A 20,303-nucleotide genomic window follows, 5' to 3' on the forward strand; every position below is an offset into this window, starting at 1 on the left:
GTTCCCTCATTAACTAGATGAAGCAAATCATACCTGGGTTTCCAACGCGCAGGCTGTAAACAGCTCTGTAAAGAACATACACAGTGCGCGGTCTACAGAAGAATTATCCCAGGGAGCGAAATTCACTATTTAGCTCATGGGGAGAAAAAGGCTTTAAGGAAACAAATGAAACCCGCCCTCATGGGAAAGAAACATCTCTAGCCTCCTCCCCAGATACAGAATGTGAGCTGAGATGGAGATGCACACGCTCTCTGGCTGCCCCGGAGGTCTTGAGAGCTGTCCTGGGATCCCACTCGTGATTGCCTCATGCAATTTTGCATTTCAATCAGCATTCCAGATGGGGGGGGAGGGAAGGGTGCACATGCACAAATCACACAATTTCATGCGAGTTGATGTCTCTCTACCTCCTGGGATCATGAGGGACAGAGCACTGGCAGAGAGGGACTTTGTGACTTTCCCGGACATTTTCTTTTTCTCTGTGCTTTCTAATCGCTGTCGGGCCATGTGAGAAGCAGATTCACTGGATGGCTTTGAGGAATTATCTGTACTGTCCACACACTCGCTTCGCCCATTTATCTGATCCAAGTGCTCTGAAAAACTGCCAACTGTACAGAGAAGAAGGAACAAACACATTCAGGAAAAGTTAGGAGAGGAGAGGTGGAGAGGGGAAGACAGAGAAAATGGCCGACAAACCGTGGGAGATACTCCCACGTGCCTCCTAGGTCCAAACGTCCCAGGCTGAAGGTGAGAAACAACGGGCTTGAGAGAGATGCAGAGGAGGGGGGAAAGATGGAGGAGCTATCTCTCCAGGCTTCATCCTCCCATGCAGAGTCAGGTAAGATCCTACTGATTCCATTTAACCATGAGAATAACTTCCTCATCTGTATTTCAGAACCCTCTGAGAGCCTCCTTTCATGGGCCTTCAGGGAGTCCATCTGATAAACTCAATAGCCTCCCCCTCAGATCGATACTAGTGATTATCATGAATGCTGCAGATCATGGGGACGCCATTTAATCACTCTGTAGGCCATGTCTGTGTCACTTCCTCCCAGGTACGTAACACACAGAAAGAATCAAAATGTCTGATTCCTTCCATGCCTGCTTTCACTCCAAGCTCTTTGTAAGTTTCAAAGGAAAAGACACAAGACGTTTCTTAGTAGGTCCATCTTCTGGGCTTCCGGTCTAGACTATGTCAGATGCTGGTCCTCCATGACATCCTCTTCCACCCCCTCTAAGACTCACCTTTCTCTGTCAGTTTATTAACTCCTAGCGTACAGTGGAGTTATTTTTACGTTAACGCATTAGGCTTTCCCCCTGAGAATAGAAACATGAAGGAGGGAGGTGAAATGGAGAACCAAGGAGGTGGAGAGTGAAGGGATTCTCAGGAAGAGAATCATTATGAGTCCCTTGGAAATGTACTGAGCAGTGACTCATGTTCCTAATTCCTCTTTACTCGCCAAGCTAAACATCTTCTGGTTTTAAAATCACCAATAAACACTTTTCCCCCCTCTGTCCAGATCTCATGAATCCTATGCTTCGAGATAAAACATAAAATTCTCTAATTTTATATTCTAAGCATCCTGTTCATGAAACTCAGTAATGTTATTACCATGGATCTCTAGACCAGGTATGGCATGTAATAATACCATTGCAAGTGATCCTCCGAATGACTCGCCAGCTCGTCTTAAAATGCTGACCACATTACATTCTCTGCCTGGTCAAGACTTGGCCTAAATGAACGTATTGTGACAGACACACCACTCGACTGCACAGCGCTCATCTGGCCCTAGTTTGTGAAGGGGCATCCCTGTTGGTTCTGTGTACGGGAGTAGATGTGGATACGGAGTACTGTGCTGTGCAAACAGGGGAGGGTCTTGGGCTACCACAACAACACCCACTTGGAGTTGCTTGTATTACCAATGCTGACTATGTTTCCCCCAAAACTGTTTGTATGAGCATGTCTTCATGTAGTCTCTGGGAACCTTAATAGCTGGGCTGGGCAGACAGACTGGAGTTTAGGATTTCCTGGGCTTGGGACTGGTAGCAGGGGAGAGAAAGAAGGAGATCTGCCACGACAGGAGAGTGTGGAGGAGAGGAGAGACGCCAGGCCTGAGGAGAATACAGGACAGAGAGGCACAGCCACCATGTGAAGGAGACGGGAGAACACGGCCTAGAGGGCTGCCCAACTGGTTCTAGAACAGCCAAGATAGAACACAGAGTTTAGGAAGTAATAACTCTGGATTATTGGCAGGTGGTGGATTAATCGCTTGGAGGTTAGGCAGTGGGCCAGCCATTGTGCTGCTTAAGGCATATTAAAATAGAAAGGCTCTGTTGGGAACATAAACCATTGCGACAGGTAGCAACCCCGCTGTCGCTTTTATTAATTAATTAATTAATTAATTAATTAATTAATACTACACCCACTGGGCCAACGGATAAGGAAATATCAAAGCTGATATCAACAGTGTTTTACTCCCATTCTCGTCTACTAGTGCATCTATTCTTTTCGCTCAAAGCAATAAGTGAAGGACTGGATCAAGGAGGTTCCACCAACCAGGAGTTTCTCTCTACACTGAGCTTTGGCTTCAGATGACTCACTCCCCTTCTGAGCCGGTTCGGATGGGAGAAGGGAAAAGGAAAATGGGCAAACAAAAGCAGAGTCTCTTTACAGCGAATGAATGATTTGCTGGGAGTGTTTGAGCGTCACAGATCGATTTCACAACTCCTACTTCTCGAGGATTCGAGTACAAGGTAGTTAAGGAGAAAAGCGAAACAGACACCAACTCGTGCTCTCCCGAATGTCAGGATGGAGGCACAATCTCTTCCTCTCTCATCCTTCCTGCCTTCTTCCTCTACTACCTTACCTCACGGCACCGCGCATGAGCAAGAGCCTCTTTCTGCCAATGGCGCGTAATGTCACCTTAATGTTCTTTAAATGTCAAGGGTTCCTTCCTTTCGATGGTGGAGCAATATAAAACTCAACAGATTTAATTTTACTACAGCCATGCTTTTCAGGCCCTTAATTACCCTTGGCTGTAAGCAAATCAACTCATCCCTCTATCCTGGGCGGCCCCCAAGGTCTTTGATTATCTTTTAGTATGTGTATGGGGGAGACAGATTGAGAAAAGCTGGGTTGACTCTATTAATCAAAACGCGTGGCAGGACCTCGGCAGGTATTTTTAATTATGAAAGCAATCAATCAAGCACTTAGACACTGCTCCCGCTCTCCCTCCCTCCCTCCCTTCACCTCCTACCTTTCTGAGGAGGAGGAGGAGTCCTGAGTGGCCTCAGGACACTGAGAAATGGTAAACAAGACCTTTTAACTGGAGTTGAATAAACCCTATATTCAGGGTAAGGCAGCTGAGAGCCAGACAGAGAGCTCTACGAGCAGGAATAGAAAACACCGAGCCCCTTATATTGGATATGAATAGTAAGATAAGGATGGCCAGGGACCTTAGGGTAATATGATGTCCTTGAACTGTTTTCACAGTACTGTAATCTTTGCTTCATAGTTAGAGAAAGTTGGGTCACCCAGAAGGGAAACAGAACTGAGGTATGAAGAGAGAAAAAGAGAAGCCAATATTATTCTCTTGTGTCAACTATGAGCATGTACGAAGCTCCAGAGATCCAAACATTTTAGGGAGGCTGAAATCTAGCCTGAAAGATTTTTGTTTTTAAATATGGTTTAAAAAACATAAATCTTTCACTATGAACATTCAGTTTAAATTGTTGACGGTAACTCTTAGAATCATTTATATTTACTAGTATAGCATATTAAATATGACATAATGAAAACATTCATTATAATAACTATAAGTCAGAGCCAGTTTTTGCTTAAAAAAAAAAAAAGGCATAAACCCGCACTGCTTTGCAGAAGGATACGTGGCTGCACAACCTTTATAAACCAGGTGATGATATTGTAAATGTACCCAAATGGTGCAACCAGACCAAGGTGTAGGTCTGCTTGTCTAAGGAAAACGACTCCCCTGTTAAGAGCCAGGAACCGATGATGGGGTATTAAGGACTTTAAACGTGTCTGAAGACAACGCTCCTGTTGACAGGAACCTTGTTTCACACAGCGGTACAGAAGTGCCTTCAAAGAGAAGCCCAGATACGGGACCTCACCTCAGCAGGCGGAGAAGCTTCAGGAATGCCTGACTCCAATTGCCACAGCCTTGGGAAGTGTCAACTCTGTGCGGGCGGTAGGTACCTGAGATGCAATCGGACACCCGGGGAGGTGGGATTTCTGGCTCCCCCTGACACAGGTCCTGTGAACCTCAGAGAGTACTTTGATACCCTCAGTGTGAGGTTAGTGGCAAGGACTGTACAACAAGGTGTGTCTGGTCCGACATGACCGGATTAACTGGAGCTAACTCCTTCAACGAGGCTAACACGCAGCTCAGGGCTGGAGGGAGAGCCCACGGTTTGTCAGGTAGATGACGGGAGCCGTTTCCAAGGGTTAACTGCGATGGTTGGTCCTCGTGACACTGTCCCTCATTCTAAGTTGGATGCGATTCTACAAGCTGTGCCTTTGCATCGGCAGCCAAGGACGTGCTCCTTTGACAGGTTCCGCCCGCCATCAGGGGACCCTATGAAGCGGGCAGTGTTAAGTGCCCGTGAGGTTCAACGGAAGCCAGGTCAGTCTGAGTCAGTGAGGCTCGGTCGGCTGAGGATGTAGGGGAGACAGCTGACCCATCTTAGGAACTTTTCCCTTAAAGACACGGGACTATGGAAGAAGTCTAGGAGGAGAGATCATGTCCTGATGGCATGGCTGGGAAAAGCCTGTGGATTCACTGAGTCCACAGGGACAGGGGACGGTATGGTGCTCGAGCATAGCACACTCACCTGACAGCGTGGAACTGCTGATAGTGCTGGCTGGAGTGGTGACCTCGGGCTCCTCCTGAGTACCTTCCTCAGGAGGAAGGACGGGTTTGTCTGGCTCCTCTCTGGGGTCTCCAGAACAAGGGACAGCCTCACCGTGCTCTCCCTCTGCCGAGATAGCCAGTTTAGGAAGCAGGCCAGAACTGAGCTTACATCTGTTGCTTTCGGTGTCTGAAGAGTTGGATGTCGATAACTGTTGCCTTAATTAAAAACAAGAGCGAGTCACAGAGCCACCTCCGGGAAACCATTAAGGGCAGAGGCTTGGAGAAACCAGGTTAAAAGGGAAGCTGGATACTCCTAACCAATGTATGTCTAGAGGAATGGTTCTTACGACAGGGTACCCAGTGTCAGCACGAGCAGGGGACAAGGGGGGCCGTCTGAGAGCGACTGAGTGGGAACTATGGAGGTGGGATGTACTGCCCTAGCATTCGCTGGTCATGAGGGCCCTTGGGAGGCTTCGCACGTACATTTCAGAGTATTCGGAACTCCAGCTGAGCGTCTCCGTGGATGGCAAAGTTGTGCTTTTGGTCTTGTCCTCCGAGTCATCTTTGTCTTCTCCCGAATTTTGAGTTATTCGATCTATACTGCTAAAAACCTGGGAGGCAAATAACCATTGCTTACGAACTACATCTGAACAGAGCTTGTCAGAAAAAGTACAAATCTTAGGGGAAGAAAAAATACCCCTGTCCCAAAGTAAAAGCGGGAACTGGAGGGCCCACACCTTTCATCCCAGCACTTGGGCGGCAGAGGGTGGCAGATCTCAGGGTTCTAGGCCAGCCTGGACTACAGAGTGAGTTCTAGGATAGCCAGGGCTACACAGAGAAAGCTTGTCTCTACAACACGAAACCAAACAAAAATGTGTGAACTGGGGCCATATTGTGGAAAACGCTAACAATGCTGTGTGCGAGCCACGAGAGAGAAGGGTCAAGGTATGGAGACACATTCCTTTCCAGTGGGGTGTTGAACTAACCCTCTCCTTTCATCCTATCTCAAAGAGTCTGTGTTTACAAAGAAGAATTGTAGATGCCCTTGGGTTTCATGGTTTGGGGATTGATGTCCATCTCAGACTGGCTTCAGGCTCAAAAGGCAACCAGATAGAGAAAATGTACAGAAAAAAAAAGTGTTTAATGGCCTCCGGTCAGGAGTTGAAGGTGAGGGTGGATAGAAGAAGGGATGATGTGTTTCAAGACTTAAGAGTGGGGTTGGTTCTGTAGAAGGAGGGAGCTAGCCAGGTACCTTTGGCTTATAAATCAGTCAGACACCTGCTAATGCAGGAGATTAAGGCTTAGGCAAAGAGGCCTCTTTTAGCCCATTTCTGAATCACCACAGTCTCACAGGAAGTACAAGAGGTAAAACTGGGAGTGTGGAGAGCCCAGTAGCTTGAGTACACCTCATTATTACCCTCCAGCTATTCACAGTTCTTCTGGAAATGGGCCTGGGGCCTCCTACTATCTCTAGAGCTAGAAAAAAGATCAGGTTAAAGAATAGGAGCTGGCAAAAATAAAAGTGCTTTCCAAAGTAAAAGAGCAAACTGTTTAGGAGGGGTTCTGAGAGGGTAGAGGATGGGTTATCTTCTGAGCACCCATCCGACGTTAGTTAAACTTGCTTCAGGACCCACCTGCTGTAAGTCTCCAGGGAAATCCCCACCCCTTTGTTGGTCCGATAAACAGAGAGGGGTGGCACCAGCTGATTTGCAGGTGCATTTTGGGTAATCACTCAGGAAAATGTACAGAGTGCATTAAGATCATGAATTGCTATGGAATTCCTAAGGCCATGGCAACCACAAAGATGCTAGCAACTAAGACTAGCAGAAGGGAGGTAGGGTGCCCTCCGGTTAATTTCCAGTATCCCTGGGTTCCTAACCTACCAAAAAACAGGTTGGTTGGTTGTCTGTTTTTATATCTAACCTGAGTTTATAATAGAAAGGGGTCTTTCTCTCAATAATCAATCTTATTATCTTCTACGGTTTCTAAAATTCTACAGTGGTCTTCCCACTGCCTTTTCAGTATATGTTATTATCTCCATTAGTGAACAAAACACTTTCTTATCCCAATGCCAAGTGTCCCCCAAGAACCCTGGCTCCTGCAAAGAACTGAGTGCCACCCTTGTGTTGTGCTGTGTCACACTAAGGGGGAATCTCTGCACACGGGGACGCCTATGTTCTTCCTCACTGACAAAAGCCTCCACAGACTAGCTCTTGGTAGACTTACGGGGCAGGTAAGCCAGCTCACCACATGACAACCCTCACGAAAGATGACAAAGCATTAGCGTCTTTGCCTCAAAACAACCACAAACTCCCAGAGTTAGACCATGTCTATAGGGTGGAAACTGGTGCTTAAGGAATATGAGACCCTGTTTTCCCCAACTGACAGGGAGCTTTGAGCGCCGGAGACCTCATACCCCACAAAGGGTGGGTGCCCTCACAGTCCAGCCAGGGGCGATCTCCCCGAGACTGCATGTTGATGCCCTGTCTCACTTACTTTTGAAAACCTGTGCGAACAGGAAGAAAACTGCCTTATCTCTACGGTGAAGTCCTCATCGTTTGTGTCATCTTCCTCCTCTGTCTCCATGTGGTGGTACTTCTCTGACCGAGCTGCAGAGGAAGGTTTGGGAACAGTCTGGGTTACTCAGAGAGGACGACACTGAGTACCTGGGGCAGAACAACATGCAGCTTCCTACAGTTTGTAGGCATGGGATGGGGAAGTGCTAACTTGGAGATGAACTCTCTCTTCTTTTTTAAAATCTGGGAAAGGCCAAAGGATGTCAGATAATGCACATACTATCAAAATAACTTGTGTCATCCTCCGATTCCAGTTGGGGAATAAATTCCGCCTTCTGTCTCAGCAAACTGTTCCAGTCTAAGGAGCGGAAGAAGCGATGCTGCTTCACTTCGTAGGCACCACCTGGATGGGGAGAGAAGCGAAGCTGAGAGGCTGAGCCACTCTCTGCACAAAGGAAGCCCCAGCCTTACAAACGACTCAAGATAATTTATTTGCAGAGAACTGACAAAAAGTGGTGAGTCCATGCTTCCCCCCTACCTTCTACAATCAAAACTTGAAGAAGAAGAAAAAAAACTCCTATAGTTTATCAGCAGGAAATCTGATTTTGCTAACAGCAGTTGCTATAGCACAGTTTTTTCTCTGTTAATTTTTCTACAACTTCTTCCATTTTTCAAAGGTTAATGACAGGGCCACTTAAAATCACATTATACTGAACCTGGGGACATGGACGCATGTTGGCCCAAAAGCAGACTCGCTCATTACAAACCCTGAAGATCCTAACAAGGTACAAAACGTGCTTACGGCGAGATTTCTTCTGGAGGGAAGGTTAATAATGATGGATTTTCCCTAAATATTACATAACGGCTACCATTCAGTTTTATCAGGTCGCTCATTAATATAGGGAGAAACTAGATTCTGTGGTTTAGATCCTTAAGTAAGGAAACCGCACACTGGTTAGACAGATTTATAATTCCTCTAACAGAAATCAGTCGTGGGGGCTAAGGTTGAGGCTTCTGTTTGCCAGACAATTGTAGTGACACAGTTTGGCGAAAGGTTTTTTTATTTAATGAGTTTAAACAGTTTTAAGTTTGCAGGGCAAGAAGTGTATTCATAACACCCCATTGAAAGAGAAGGAAGTCACTTGGTAAGAGCGGGTTGGGGGGTGGGGTTTACCCCAGCACACCCACTATAGGTAACAAAGACAGGAGACTGAAAAGGCATTAGGAAGAAAGATTTCTCAAAAGACCAACACAGAGGTTTAATCTGCCTCTCTGTCAAGCTTTCTTTTGGGGTGGGTGTGGGTGTGGCGATCTAGCTGCTTCTCTCTGTGACTGTCAGCCATGCCTCCCATCCTGTCTTCTGTGGGTACAAAAGGGACAGGATGAGAAAGGGAAGGGAGATGGAGGATGGGCTGGGATTGTGGCTGGGGCAGGAATGTTCTCTGTGCCCACGGGATGCCTCTAGCACAGGACACGTTCCAGGTGTTCTAAAAACATGAGAACGGCAGAGAAAAGTGGGGTGTATCACCCCATGAGGGGATTGGTTTGTACAAAGCACAAAGGTGAGAATATTTTATTTTTTTATCCTTTTCTTTGTTTTGCTGTTGTTATTTTTGTTGTTGTTACTATTGTTTTTTTTTTTTCAAGGCAGACTTTCTCTGCATAGCCCTGGCTGTCCTAGAACTCAGAGATCTACCTGCCTCTGCCTTCCAAGTGCTGAGATTAAAGGCGTGTGCTACTAAGGCTCAGCAAAGATGAGAATCAAGATTCTGTGCAGGTGATTCCAAACTGAACAACTACAGTACCAGTGGTTTCTCTGCTATGATCTGTGGTCCAATTCTGGGCTGGTGTTGAGGTAGACAGACAGACACAGACAGACAGACAGACAGACAGACAGACAGACAGACAGACAGACAGAGAAAATGCATGGAAAAGAACAACCCTCAACCCCCGGCTTCTGGTTTATGTTTCTTACTGAGAGTCAAGAATTTCCATTCTAATGGCAAAATCCAAACTTCTCTTAAAGACTGTCTGCAAAGAAAAATACTTCCTTTGCTAGATAAAGCCCACAAAAGAAAAAGAAAAAGTGTTATAGCAACTAACAAATCATGTGTAAGGCCAAAACGCACGCCTTACACGTTTGCACCCTATGATTTGAACCTACTGTACCTCTCTCTCATCACTAAGTCTGAAGAATGCATCCTTGTAATTTTATCTATAAAAGGTAATTCTTACAGAAAAATAAGCAAGCCGACTCATGGTTTTAAAGCTTTACTTAATCTTCAGATCTGGTTATAAATTATAGCCTTTGAGCATGTAACTTGCGAGAGCTACAAAAGCACACAGCTATTGTTAGGACACGTGTCTCTTTCTAAAAGGTTGCAGGCTGGTTTTGCCTTTGAGAAGGCACAGCCCTTTCCTCAGTGAACCCCAGCTTTGCTCTATGTTATCTTCTCCTGAAACTGTTTGCTGCCGTGCAAATGGGGATGCTATTTCCATCTGAGTGCCGGGATCCCGTAGGAACTCCTTAGGAGACATCTTGCCCTGACAGTTCGGTATTCTATGCTTAGGTATGGTGCTTGTCTAAATAACTGAAAATACCCCTCCATAGGATTGGCGTCATCAACTCCAGTTTTAAATGGGGAGACTCAAGAGAAGCAACAGAGCTTGATGGCCTGGGATCCTCCACACAAGAATAAGGTGGCCACACATAGGTCTGTCTTTAGAAAATGCAGGCACGGATGCACTGCCATGGTCTCACCTCTACCCATGAGATCCTATGCTTTAGTATCCTTTTGCTTCATTGTTTCTCAGCATCAGTCTGAGATAGACCCACTGTTGCCCAGGCTGGGTATCTAAGCCAGTTGGCAAATCTATTCTATTGGCGCCCTACCCCCACATCCCATTTCAGCTCTGTGCATTTTGCTTCTCTTTTTGCTCCCAATAAACGTCCTCTTAAACTCCTCTCAAGAGTCATTTTCTTCTAGCAATTCTTTTATTTGGAGGAGCAAAACACAAAGGCCAAAAGGGATTGCACACTTCCCCGTTCCACCCCCTTGCCATTGTGGTGGCACTGAGATCCAACGCCAAGCCCCAATGAATGGCCCATTTCTGATTAGCCCAGCCATGGCTGTATTACCACAGTGACTAATGCAGCTTCTGCTGCTTGTGGGACCCTATCACTGACACTGCTATGAAACTCTGGCCGTTTATACCCAGAGAAGCAATTTCTCTAAGGTCAGTGACACTTCCATCCTCTCCCATCTGTGGACCTCAAGCAGATGAGAACTTTGCCTTCGTCCTGTGGATGATGACAAGTGAGTCTCCCCCAGTGAGACACCGCCACGGAAGACGTAGCTCGTGTCCCTTAATGGACTTTTGTGCCTTACTTGGAAGAAAGTATCAGTAGGCTCTGCTTCTCATGTACTCGTGGAGAGGAGAGGAAGAAAAGATTTACAAATAAATGGGGGAGACGGCCTGTGGGCTAAACTACTGGTAAAAATGTAGGTGACTGTGTAGGTAAAAGTGTAGGTGACTATAGGTGTATTGTGAACTGTGTGCAGGTCGTGCATGTACAGAGAGCTCCCATTGCTAGAAGGAGTAGAATGAAGGAAGAATTTGCCTTCATCCCCCAGGGTGTGGCTGGTCCCATGTAGTAGATCTCCTTATGAACATTATTGCATTTAGTCCCCACAATAATCCCAAGATGTCCAATGTGCCCATTTTTATACACTAGGAAATTGAGGATGATGACGACAAAGAGCCCTAAGAGCTCACAGCTGAATTGGCAGACATATCTTAACAGCTCGAAGGTCGGCAAGCCTGGCTTGCCACTGACTCTCCAAGTTCAAGAACACACACACACACACACACACACACACACACACACACACACACACACACAGAGTGCAAGTATAGCACAAGGTCCTACACTGCAAGCTCTAGTTTGGAACTCCCTTGAGTTCCTCTCCTTTCCTGGAAGCTTCTTAAACATTCATTATGCTCTTTACAGCCTTTCACCCCCCTTCTTTCTCAGCCTCTCTAGTCTCTCAGGCAAATGTGCATTTACACGTTTTCACGGTGCATTATTTTGCCCGCTAAATATGCGTTGAACACAAGATGCTGTCACTGGAAGCGGCATGGCGGGCCTGCAGGATCCACAGTGTCATTCTGGAGGCCCTACTGGGACCCATCACATTGGCCCTGCCGGTTTGGCAACCACTTCTTGGCTGTTCTAAGAGCTTGAGTGAGACCTTTAAATGTCTCTTTTGGGTTTCTCCTAGGGAATTTGCTCTTACAGCTGTCAGAGACTGACAGTAGCAGTCAACGAGAAAATGTGCAGAGAAGTGGCTTGCGGCTTATGATACATACATAGGGACCTGCTGCCTAGAGCATCTATCTTGTCTTGTTAAGTCAAGCCTAATCAAAGATGCTAGCATTCTTAGAGAAGGGGGAGGGTAGCATATCAAGTGGAAAAACTTCAAACTGGACCCTGGGGACTGCAGGACAGGGGGCTTTTGAGCTTCTGTCAGAGGGGGTGTGCCCATTCAGATGCATTTTTCAGTCAGATCATGGAAGCCCTCCTTCTGGGTCAGTTGAATGGGGAATCTAAATAGATATTTGTACTACCACAGGGCAATCTGGAAAAGCAGCTGTTTCTCATATTTGGCATAACCCAGTCAAAATATTTCCTTAAGAGTCTGCCCCCTGCACAGTCTTTACGCCATTCCTTTGACAGCCACTCTTATCTCTTGAACCACAATGAGGATCTATCTGACCGCAGGTCACAAAAGACAAGAAATAACAAGTTTGTTTGACAGTTCAGACAAGTGGAAAAGCAGATAGGGTGGGAAGAAATATACTCGTCAAGGAGTACAGTAGCCTCCAAGGTAGCAACACCACCAACCATGCCATGGCCCTTACGAAAGGAAGGGTTGAGGTTCAAGGTGAAGGTTATTTATAGTACCAGAAGCACCAAACTTGGTTCTAAGACTTGTTTCAGGTGGCCTCCTCATGTCTCACAACAATACTTTGAGGTAGAATGACTTAAGAAAGCCTACTCATACAAGCAAGCTTTAGACGCTGGCCATCTGACCCTGTTGTGCCCTTTACCTAGATTTCTGAAGCTTTCCAAGTTAAAGGCACACTCATTCACTGAAAAGGGCAGTAAAGAACGTGGAGCTCAGTTCAATTGTTAATTCCTAGGTAGGTCAGTCCAGATTTAAGCCTTCCTGGATTTCATAACATCGAGTCTGCACAATTTCTGTGTGGAGGACTAAGTGGTCCATACTTAGTCCCTGTGGGCTATACAGTTTGTCCTGACTACCCAACTCTGTTGTAGCATGAACACAGCCACCGATGATGTGTCTTATGAAAAGATACTGTTGTGTGTTTCTGCTTCAAAAAACTTTACTTATAAAAACAGGAAACTGGACAGATTGGGTCTATAGACCATAGTTTTACTGACCCCTGGTTTAATGTATTATCATGAGCTCCAGTGTAATATGGTAGTCTTTTTTTTTTTTTTTTTTAAACGAAATAGGATTTCATGTAGCCCAGGTTGGCCCTGTATACACTCTTTAACCAAGGGTGATCTTGATCTCTGGATCCTTTTGCCACTATGTCTCAAGCAATGTGATTATACGCTTGTGCCACTGGGCCTGGCCTTCAGCAGTCCACATGTGAACAAGGACAGATCCCTGTATCAAATAATTGTCATGGGAAAAATGGGGGAGAAAATGGTCGCCCTCGTCTTTACTGATGTTTCCATTATAATGGAATAGAACTTCAGAACAAATGACCACAGCAAGCCAACAATTTTCACCAGTAAAACCACTAATTACCAGCTAGAGTCTATGCAATTGCATTTAACATTTTTGTCTTGCTAAAACAGATTCACCTAGGCAAACCTAAGAGAAGTCTAAAGTGTGTCTATCCACAACACAGGAAAGAAAAGGAAGCACGTGCCTGCTGGCTGTAAAACTAGAGGGAGAAAACTATCTGCAGGAAACAAACAGACTATCGAGTTTATCTTCAAAGGCAATGGTTAATTCCCTTTCTTGGGCCGCGGTGCTGATCACCAAGATAGGAGAGCCTGCCTCAGCCTCAGGCCCTCATTCCTAGTAATCAGTTGGAGCACTGATAACCTATTTCAAAGGCTGTGGATAGAAGCCTGCTGGGTTAAATCCTCATGGAATGTATATTAAAAATACAACCAAAAAGAGCTCTTCGTATCTTCTTTTCCGTTACCAATTATTTACGATGCACATTCTTCAAAACAGAAGACTGGTACATACCCTGGAGATACATTTATTGAACTAAATTAAGAGTTTTGCCTTTGCAAAACAAAAACAATACTACCCATCCGAGTGGTTGTGCTGTTCTAAATCACACAGACACACAGACACACACACAGACACACACACACACACACACACACACACACACACACACACACACTCTCTCTCTCTCTCTCACACATACACCCTCACACATACACACACTCTCTCTCTCTCTCTCTCTCTCTCTCTCTCTCACACACACACACACACACACACACACATGCACACGCACACACACACACACACCCCAACCAAATAATATTGCTATAATGTGCTGTAGCCATGTCCTACATCAACCAACAGATGTTGCCTACACAGAAAACATTAGCAGACGCTTCACATTGCTCCAGAGGACATTATTTCTTGCACATTGGCAGAAGCAGCGCGCATGCTCTCTGACCTGTTCCCAGCCTCTCCAGCGGATTCTGCCTGAGGAGCAAGGTAATCAGGTCCTGAGCATCTGGAGGAGGGGCCTCATCCTTCTCAGGCCAGTTGATTTCATCTAGAAGGAAGAGAAAATGTTCACAGCTTTATTGCTCAAAGGGCGGTCTAGTCCCCTACAGTCTGGACATCCCCTGGGGGGACTGTTAGAAATGGAGGACCATGGGCCCCATCCCGGAAACACAGAGACAAACCCTACATTTAAGGTCTTCAGTTGACTTCTATGTGGTCAAGTTTGAACAGTGTTCTCTTACAGGGCATGGACAACACTGGTTTCATCAAGGTCTATTTCAAGAGACCGTGCCTTTCATTCACTTTTTTTTTTTTCATCAACATAACAAGCAGTGCCTCCTGGTTATTAGAAGGGTTTAATATAACAGAACCGAATGCTTCGTGCCAGGTGCGTCCCCACTGGGGACCATGTAAGATTTTCTTATTAGCCTCAACTGAGAGTTTGGTCATGCCTGCTCAGTTCTTTAGCTCTAAGGGGTAAAAGGTTATTTTACAAAAAGTAATTATTTCTAGAGACAAAGGTAAAGTCCAAAATGTTAAGGCCTAAGAAGAGAAGAAAAAAAAAAAAAAAGAAAACGAAAGGAAACCACGGTAATGGGAGTACTTAAATCTGTCAGAGATATTAAACCATGTTCTTGCTGTGAAGGAGTTTGCCTGGAGATAGGTGTGTACATGCTCGTGCCTATGGAAATGCAATAAAAACATGAGTTATTTTGGTGTGCGCCTGCCTCTAGCTTCCTCTGCTGCAGTTTAAATCTGATTTGGAAAATAAAACATGAATATGCATCAGAGCCGTGAGGCATCGAGAACAAAGCCAGCATTTGTTGCTTGTGTTAATTAAACAGTTGATTCCCTGTGCCATTCAGGCCCCGGTCTGTCAGAAAACAGCCTAGTTATAAATCCATAAACAGCTCAGATATTATATAAAGGGCTTTTACACTGCAGTCGATTCAACAAATCTACTTTGTTAAAGTTTACAAATATGCCCGGCTCGCAGAGCCAACGCCACAAAATAAGAGTACGGTTAAGGGCTCTTCGTGAACACAATGGATTTTCCCTACTTCCATTGCCGGCTGGCATAAGCGCAGAACAGGTTGGGACCAGAGGTGGCTGATGGGGTTACATCAATGGGGCCTGACAAACGTTTCAGGTAGAGAGGCCTTTTCTGTCATCTCTGCATTGGGAAAATTTACAAAATCAGCAGGGAGGGGAACAGTGGCCCCTATTTAATTATCATTTAGGTGTGCCACATGCTACATGACAGTAGTTAGGGTCAGCTCGCAGGTTAAGATCTAAAGGTTATTGAATTTTAAATGAAAGACGAACAGCTGCTGTAGAAATAACATCACACACCACCACTACCAATGAAAGCATTAACAGCCTGCGAATCCCACTCACAGCCTTGCCAATCTCATTATTTATTATTTGGTAGACATTTGTTTTAGGGGCTATTACATTTTTGTTAATTTCTTCATTGTGCCATTAGCCGTTTTTCCCCCCATTTATAAAAATGTTCCCCACATTAACCTTTTCTTCCCTGGTGCAACTTTCCTATTATGAAAATGAAGGACAGTTAACAGGGAAAGCATTTGTAAATCCCACACCAATTTCTTTAAAAAAAAAAAAATAGCAGACAATGAAAGCTGGACACACTGCCAGCCCACTTCCAAATTTCATGTTAACAAACCTTCCTCGGATCCATTTCAATACACATCACTCTCGTGGGAAAGCATGAACCAGTTGTACACTATGAGAAGTGAGTTCTTTTAATTTGTTGGCTCCAATGGCTGACCAGAGGTTAACATTTTAGTGACACCCAACAGATTTACACTGAGTAGCTGTTTCCCAGTAGTGGCTTAAAGATAACTCTTGATGATATTTACCACTGATGACTTGTCCAAATAGCTCTTCTGGAGTGTCCCCAAAGAAAGGCACACACCCAACGAGAAACTCATAGAGGATGATGCCCATGGCCCACCAGTCCACGGGTTTCCCGTAGCCCTGTCTCAGAATCACCTCGGGGGCAATGTATTCAGGTGTGCCACAGACCTAAAATGAAATCGCTGTATTAGAATAGCTGGAGTATTAGACGTGAATTAAAGTGAACAAGAAGACCAGACAATTATACTGCCTCGAATAACCCTGCTTACCTACTAGGGAACACATGGGCAGAGACCTTGAGAGCAGAAGTTACTATGACAAACAATTCAAAATATCCATTATGCTGAGTCTCCAATTGCAAACCTAACCTGGGTATAGCTTTATACGACACTAAAAAGTGTTTTCATGTTGAAAAATAATAGTTCGTGCTTAATCTGTCACTATTAGAGGTGCTCAATGGTTTATACGACCAAGCTGATTCTCCCTATGGTTATATCAGGAAGGTGTGGCAGCTGAGACGGGTTTACCTTAAGTAACTTCACGATGAACAGATTGTGGGCAATGGTAATGAGGCATGCTTAGAAGGAAATGGGCCATGGCTTGGATTCTAGCAGCCGAGATTGCGCAATGCATCATGAGTTTCACGAGTACTCTATTGAGACCCCCCGAATTCCTTACCAAAACAGTTTTCCATTTGTCTCCCTCACCCTCTCACTCGAGTGCAATTAGACCATTCGTCTTGCTAATAGACCTTAATGCTAGGGGAGGAATGTAGAGGGATCGGACGGTTCAGGGGAGCCCGGGGAGATAAATGGAAGCAGTTTGCACTTTATTAAATGCAAGGCTTATACAGACATCCAAACGCCAGCACTAATGTGGGGCTGGCCTACACAGGTGCATTCCGAGTTCACAGGCTGCGGGGAGATTTGTTTCTCTCCACAGGCAGAGCTTACCTGTTTATCTAAGAACTCTCGAGCATCCTTCTCAATATGACCTTCGTAAAGATTGGTAGTCATGCTCATCAACCCCACCTTCGACAAGCCAAAGTCAGTCAGCTTTATGTGCCCCATGGAGGTGACCAACAGGCTAGGAGACAGAAGGACAAAGGGCACGGCAATCACTTGGAAGCAGATTCTGTTGTTTTAGGTCTCCCTCTTTCCCTCTTCAGTTTGTAAAACATCAACTCTATTGCGAAAGGAAGCCTGGTAGGGGAGGAATCACGCAAAGGAGTGGAAATGCTGGCATCCGACTGCCGAGCCTGATTGAGAAGTCAGGGCCAGAGCTACGTCATTTGTGCAACACTTTAAGAAACTCTAAAATCTTAAGTACGGAACTCTGATTCCTTTCTGTTTTTATGTTTCTTTCAGTCTACGGACATTGACTGTGCCTGATCTCAGATATATTTTTAAAGCTATATGTACACGTCTGTGAATGGGGGTGGTGGTGCATGTGCACACATGGATGAGGGTGCCCGTGGAGTCCAGAAAAGTGCACAAGAGTCCATGAAGCTGGAGAGAGAGGTAGATGTGAGACACCTAACTGTGGGTGCTGAGACCAAACTCAAGCCTTCTGCAACAGCAGTACTCAACCACTGAGCCATCTTCCAAGACACCTCTTTCCATTTTTTCAGAATAAGAAAACAGAGAAGAAATGAGCCAAGAGTCCTATGGCATTCATCAGGAACTCAGGTAAGGAATCTGCTTGTGATTAAAACAAGACGTAGATAAAAGAACCTGGATGGAAAAACCTAGTTTTTCATATTTTCACTCCCAGCTTTGAATTGAATTTCAGCTTATTAAACACAAAGCTTGGACTTGCTATAATGCAAAAATACATGTGAATATATTAAAATATTTCATTGTTAGTAAAAAAAATACCATTATATAAGTTAATAGGTTAAAGCAATAGAGGATTTTAGGGAAGCTACTGGAAGGAGGACCAGGCTGCAGGAGGTACACGCCTTTAAGAATCCCAGCACTCAGGAGGCAGAGGCAGGTGGATCTCTTGAGTTCTAGGACAGACAGGGCTACACAGAGAAACCCTGTCTCCAAGAGGCAAGCAAGCAGACAAAGCTACTAGAAGGAATTATGCCAAAATTCTGATAGTTGTATACGAAATTGTTCTTTCCTTTCCCCAAGTCTCCCTGAATGTCTGATGAGCATAGTCTTAGTTTTGTCACACGCTTTTCAACACGCTTAGCAGCGTCTCACGTTAGGGTACAAAGTGTGAAATATACCACCTGTGACGTCAAAATGAATGGCTGGCCACGTGGGGAAAGTTCTATCCATATTTCAAAATTAGAGCCAGGAAGAACTCCAAAGTAACACGGGATGGTAGTATAATAAGTGAAGGAGAGAATTATATTGCATGTATTACTGTGGGAAGGCAAAGCTTATCTAAACATGATGCCAAGTACAACATGCTTCAGAAAACACCATTCTGTGTCATTATTGAAAGGTTTGTATGATAAAAGGAAATTAACTCTAGAGACATTTCCCCTATTTCTCCTAAACTCTCACTGCAAGCACTGTAGCCTTCCAAGAAATGTATAAAAGTTACCATTAAGTTACTATTAAAATAACTCATTTTTTTTATACTGAGGAAAAATTTTGAAACATGCAAATATTTAAAACATTTCACAGACAGAAGGAAATGTTCAGTATTATTTCATCAGGGCACATACTTACTTATCTGGCTTCAAGTCCCTGTGTACAATTCCGTAATTATGCAGATACTCCAAGGCCAAGACCGTCTCTGCGAAATACATCCTGGCCATATCAACTGGAAGAGGCCCCATGTTTTTCATGAGGGTCGCACAGTCCCCCCCTGTAAAGCACAGGAAACAAATTTAGTCGGGACGGCATCCAGCAGGATTACTGAAAAGCGAGCGGTGCAGATCACAGAACTTCAAAGCGGAGTCACACGAGTTAAGTGGAGACCGTGTTAAGTCGTCATGTTTCCAATTAAGAAGTGGAGTGAAGAGAGCAGTTTGGCTCTGAGGTGAACTGCATTCTGAAGACTCTCTACCATAATTCGGGATGGTTGTACTAATTTATCATGCATCAGTATAAAACACAGATGCTAGAATTGGAGGGCAGAGGTGGAGTCCTACTGTCTCTGAGCAGCCGGGAGCTCTTGGGTAAACGAATCTGGTGGTCTTGGTTACTTCATGGCAATATAGGGTTAGGAATAATGTCATCCTGCATAGAGCCGTTCTCAACCGGGGATCAAAAGACCCTTTCACTGGGGCCACGTAACGGATACCCTGGATGTCAGATATTTACATTAGGATCCACAACAGTGGCAAAATTACAGCTATGAAGTAGTAACAAAGCAAGTTTATTGTTGGGGGGGGGGGTCACCGTAACACGAGGAACTGCACTCAAGGGTCACAACCACAGGAAGGTTGAGAACCACTACTTTATAGGATTGTTTGGGATTCGTTCTAGTAAAGGAGTGAGGCCCTAGTCTCATACGTACCAAATGTGATAGAAAGTTATTATAAAAACGACCAGCACGACGGTTCAGAAACAAACAGCTTGTGTGGTAGAAAGAAGAACGGGTGGAACTCGGGCTAATGGCTTGGGGTTCTATCTACCACTGACCTCCCACTAAAGCTCCCTTTCTTGGCTGCCAATCCGCTGATCTGCAAACTAGCTGTATAGTGAAGGATTCTCTCCAGACAAAGAGTCTAACCAAGACCCAGGGAAGGTGGTCTGGGCCTATGCTGAGCTAGTACTCATTGTGGTCACTTCACGTCAAGGAGTCAGGGAGATGGGAAGTCTCAGACGAGTAATGAATGAATAAGAGAGAGAGAGAGAGAGAGAGAGAAGATTACTTGGAACATTTAAGATATAAACCACAAACGGCTTAGGAGGAGGAGGCTGGGCATTGTCAGGAATGTTGGTAACCCTAGCACTCAAGAGGCTGGGGCAGGAGAATTATAAACTTTGAGACCTGCTTGGCTATAAAGGAAGACTGTTTCAAAAAGAAGGAAGAGGGAGAACAGAAGTGAAGATTGGGAAGGCTGGCTGGATCTTGCATTTCCCACCACAGGGTAACAAAGATAACGTTTAGATTCACTTTTTGAGAAGACTAAGATAACACATTTTATGATGTGTGATAAAAAGAAGTAGAGGGGGAAAAAAACCCCATTCCAACTTTAATGACCAATTGAAGGGAGGTAGTTAGGATTAAATGCTATTAAAAAAGAAAACAACCTTTTCCCAAATAACACTAATTTCCCC

At 45.0% G+C, this 20,303-nt stretch overlaps 1 protein-coding gene across 16 annotated transcripts in view; it reads right to left on the reverse strand.

The window, feature by feature from the left end:
• Mast4 (microtubule associated serine/threonine kinase family member 4) overlaps positions 1-20,303 on the reverse strand; it is a 598,008-nt gene that overhangs the window by 21,596 nt on the left and 556,109 nt on the right. For 9 of the 16 annotated variants that reach the window (XM_087613906.1, XM_087613902.1, XM_087613898.1 and 6 more), the window contains 9 exon segments: positions 18,744-18,882; positions 17,010-17,142; positions 16,059-16,224; positions 14,123-14,224; positions 7,662-7,784; positions 7,362-7,474; positions 5,349-5,476; positions 4,846-5,081; positions 405-605 (listed from right to left, as the gene is read on the reverse strand). In XM_087613906.1, the coding sequence (XP_087470032.1) occupies positions 405-605; positions 4,846-5,081; positions 5,349-5,476; positions 7,362-7,474; positions 7,662-7,784; positions 14,123-14,224; positions 16,059-16,224; positions 17,010-17,142; positions 18,744-18,882 (1,341 nt within the window). 16 annotated transcript variants of the gene reach the window in all.

Source organism: Rattus norvegicus, chromosome 2 (assembly GCF_021556685.1).
Source record: "Rattus norvegicus strain SHRSP/BbbUtx chromosome 2, alternate assembly SHRSP_T2T, whole genome shotgun sequence".
NCBI lineage: Eukaryota > Metazoa > Chordata > Mammalia > Rodentia > Muridae > Rattus > Rattus norvegicus.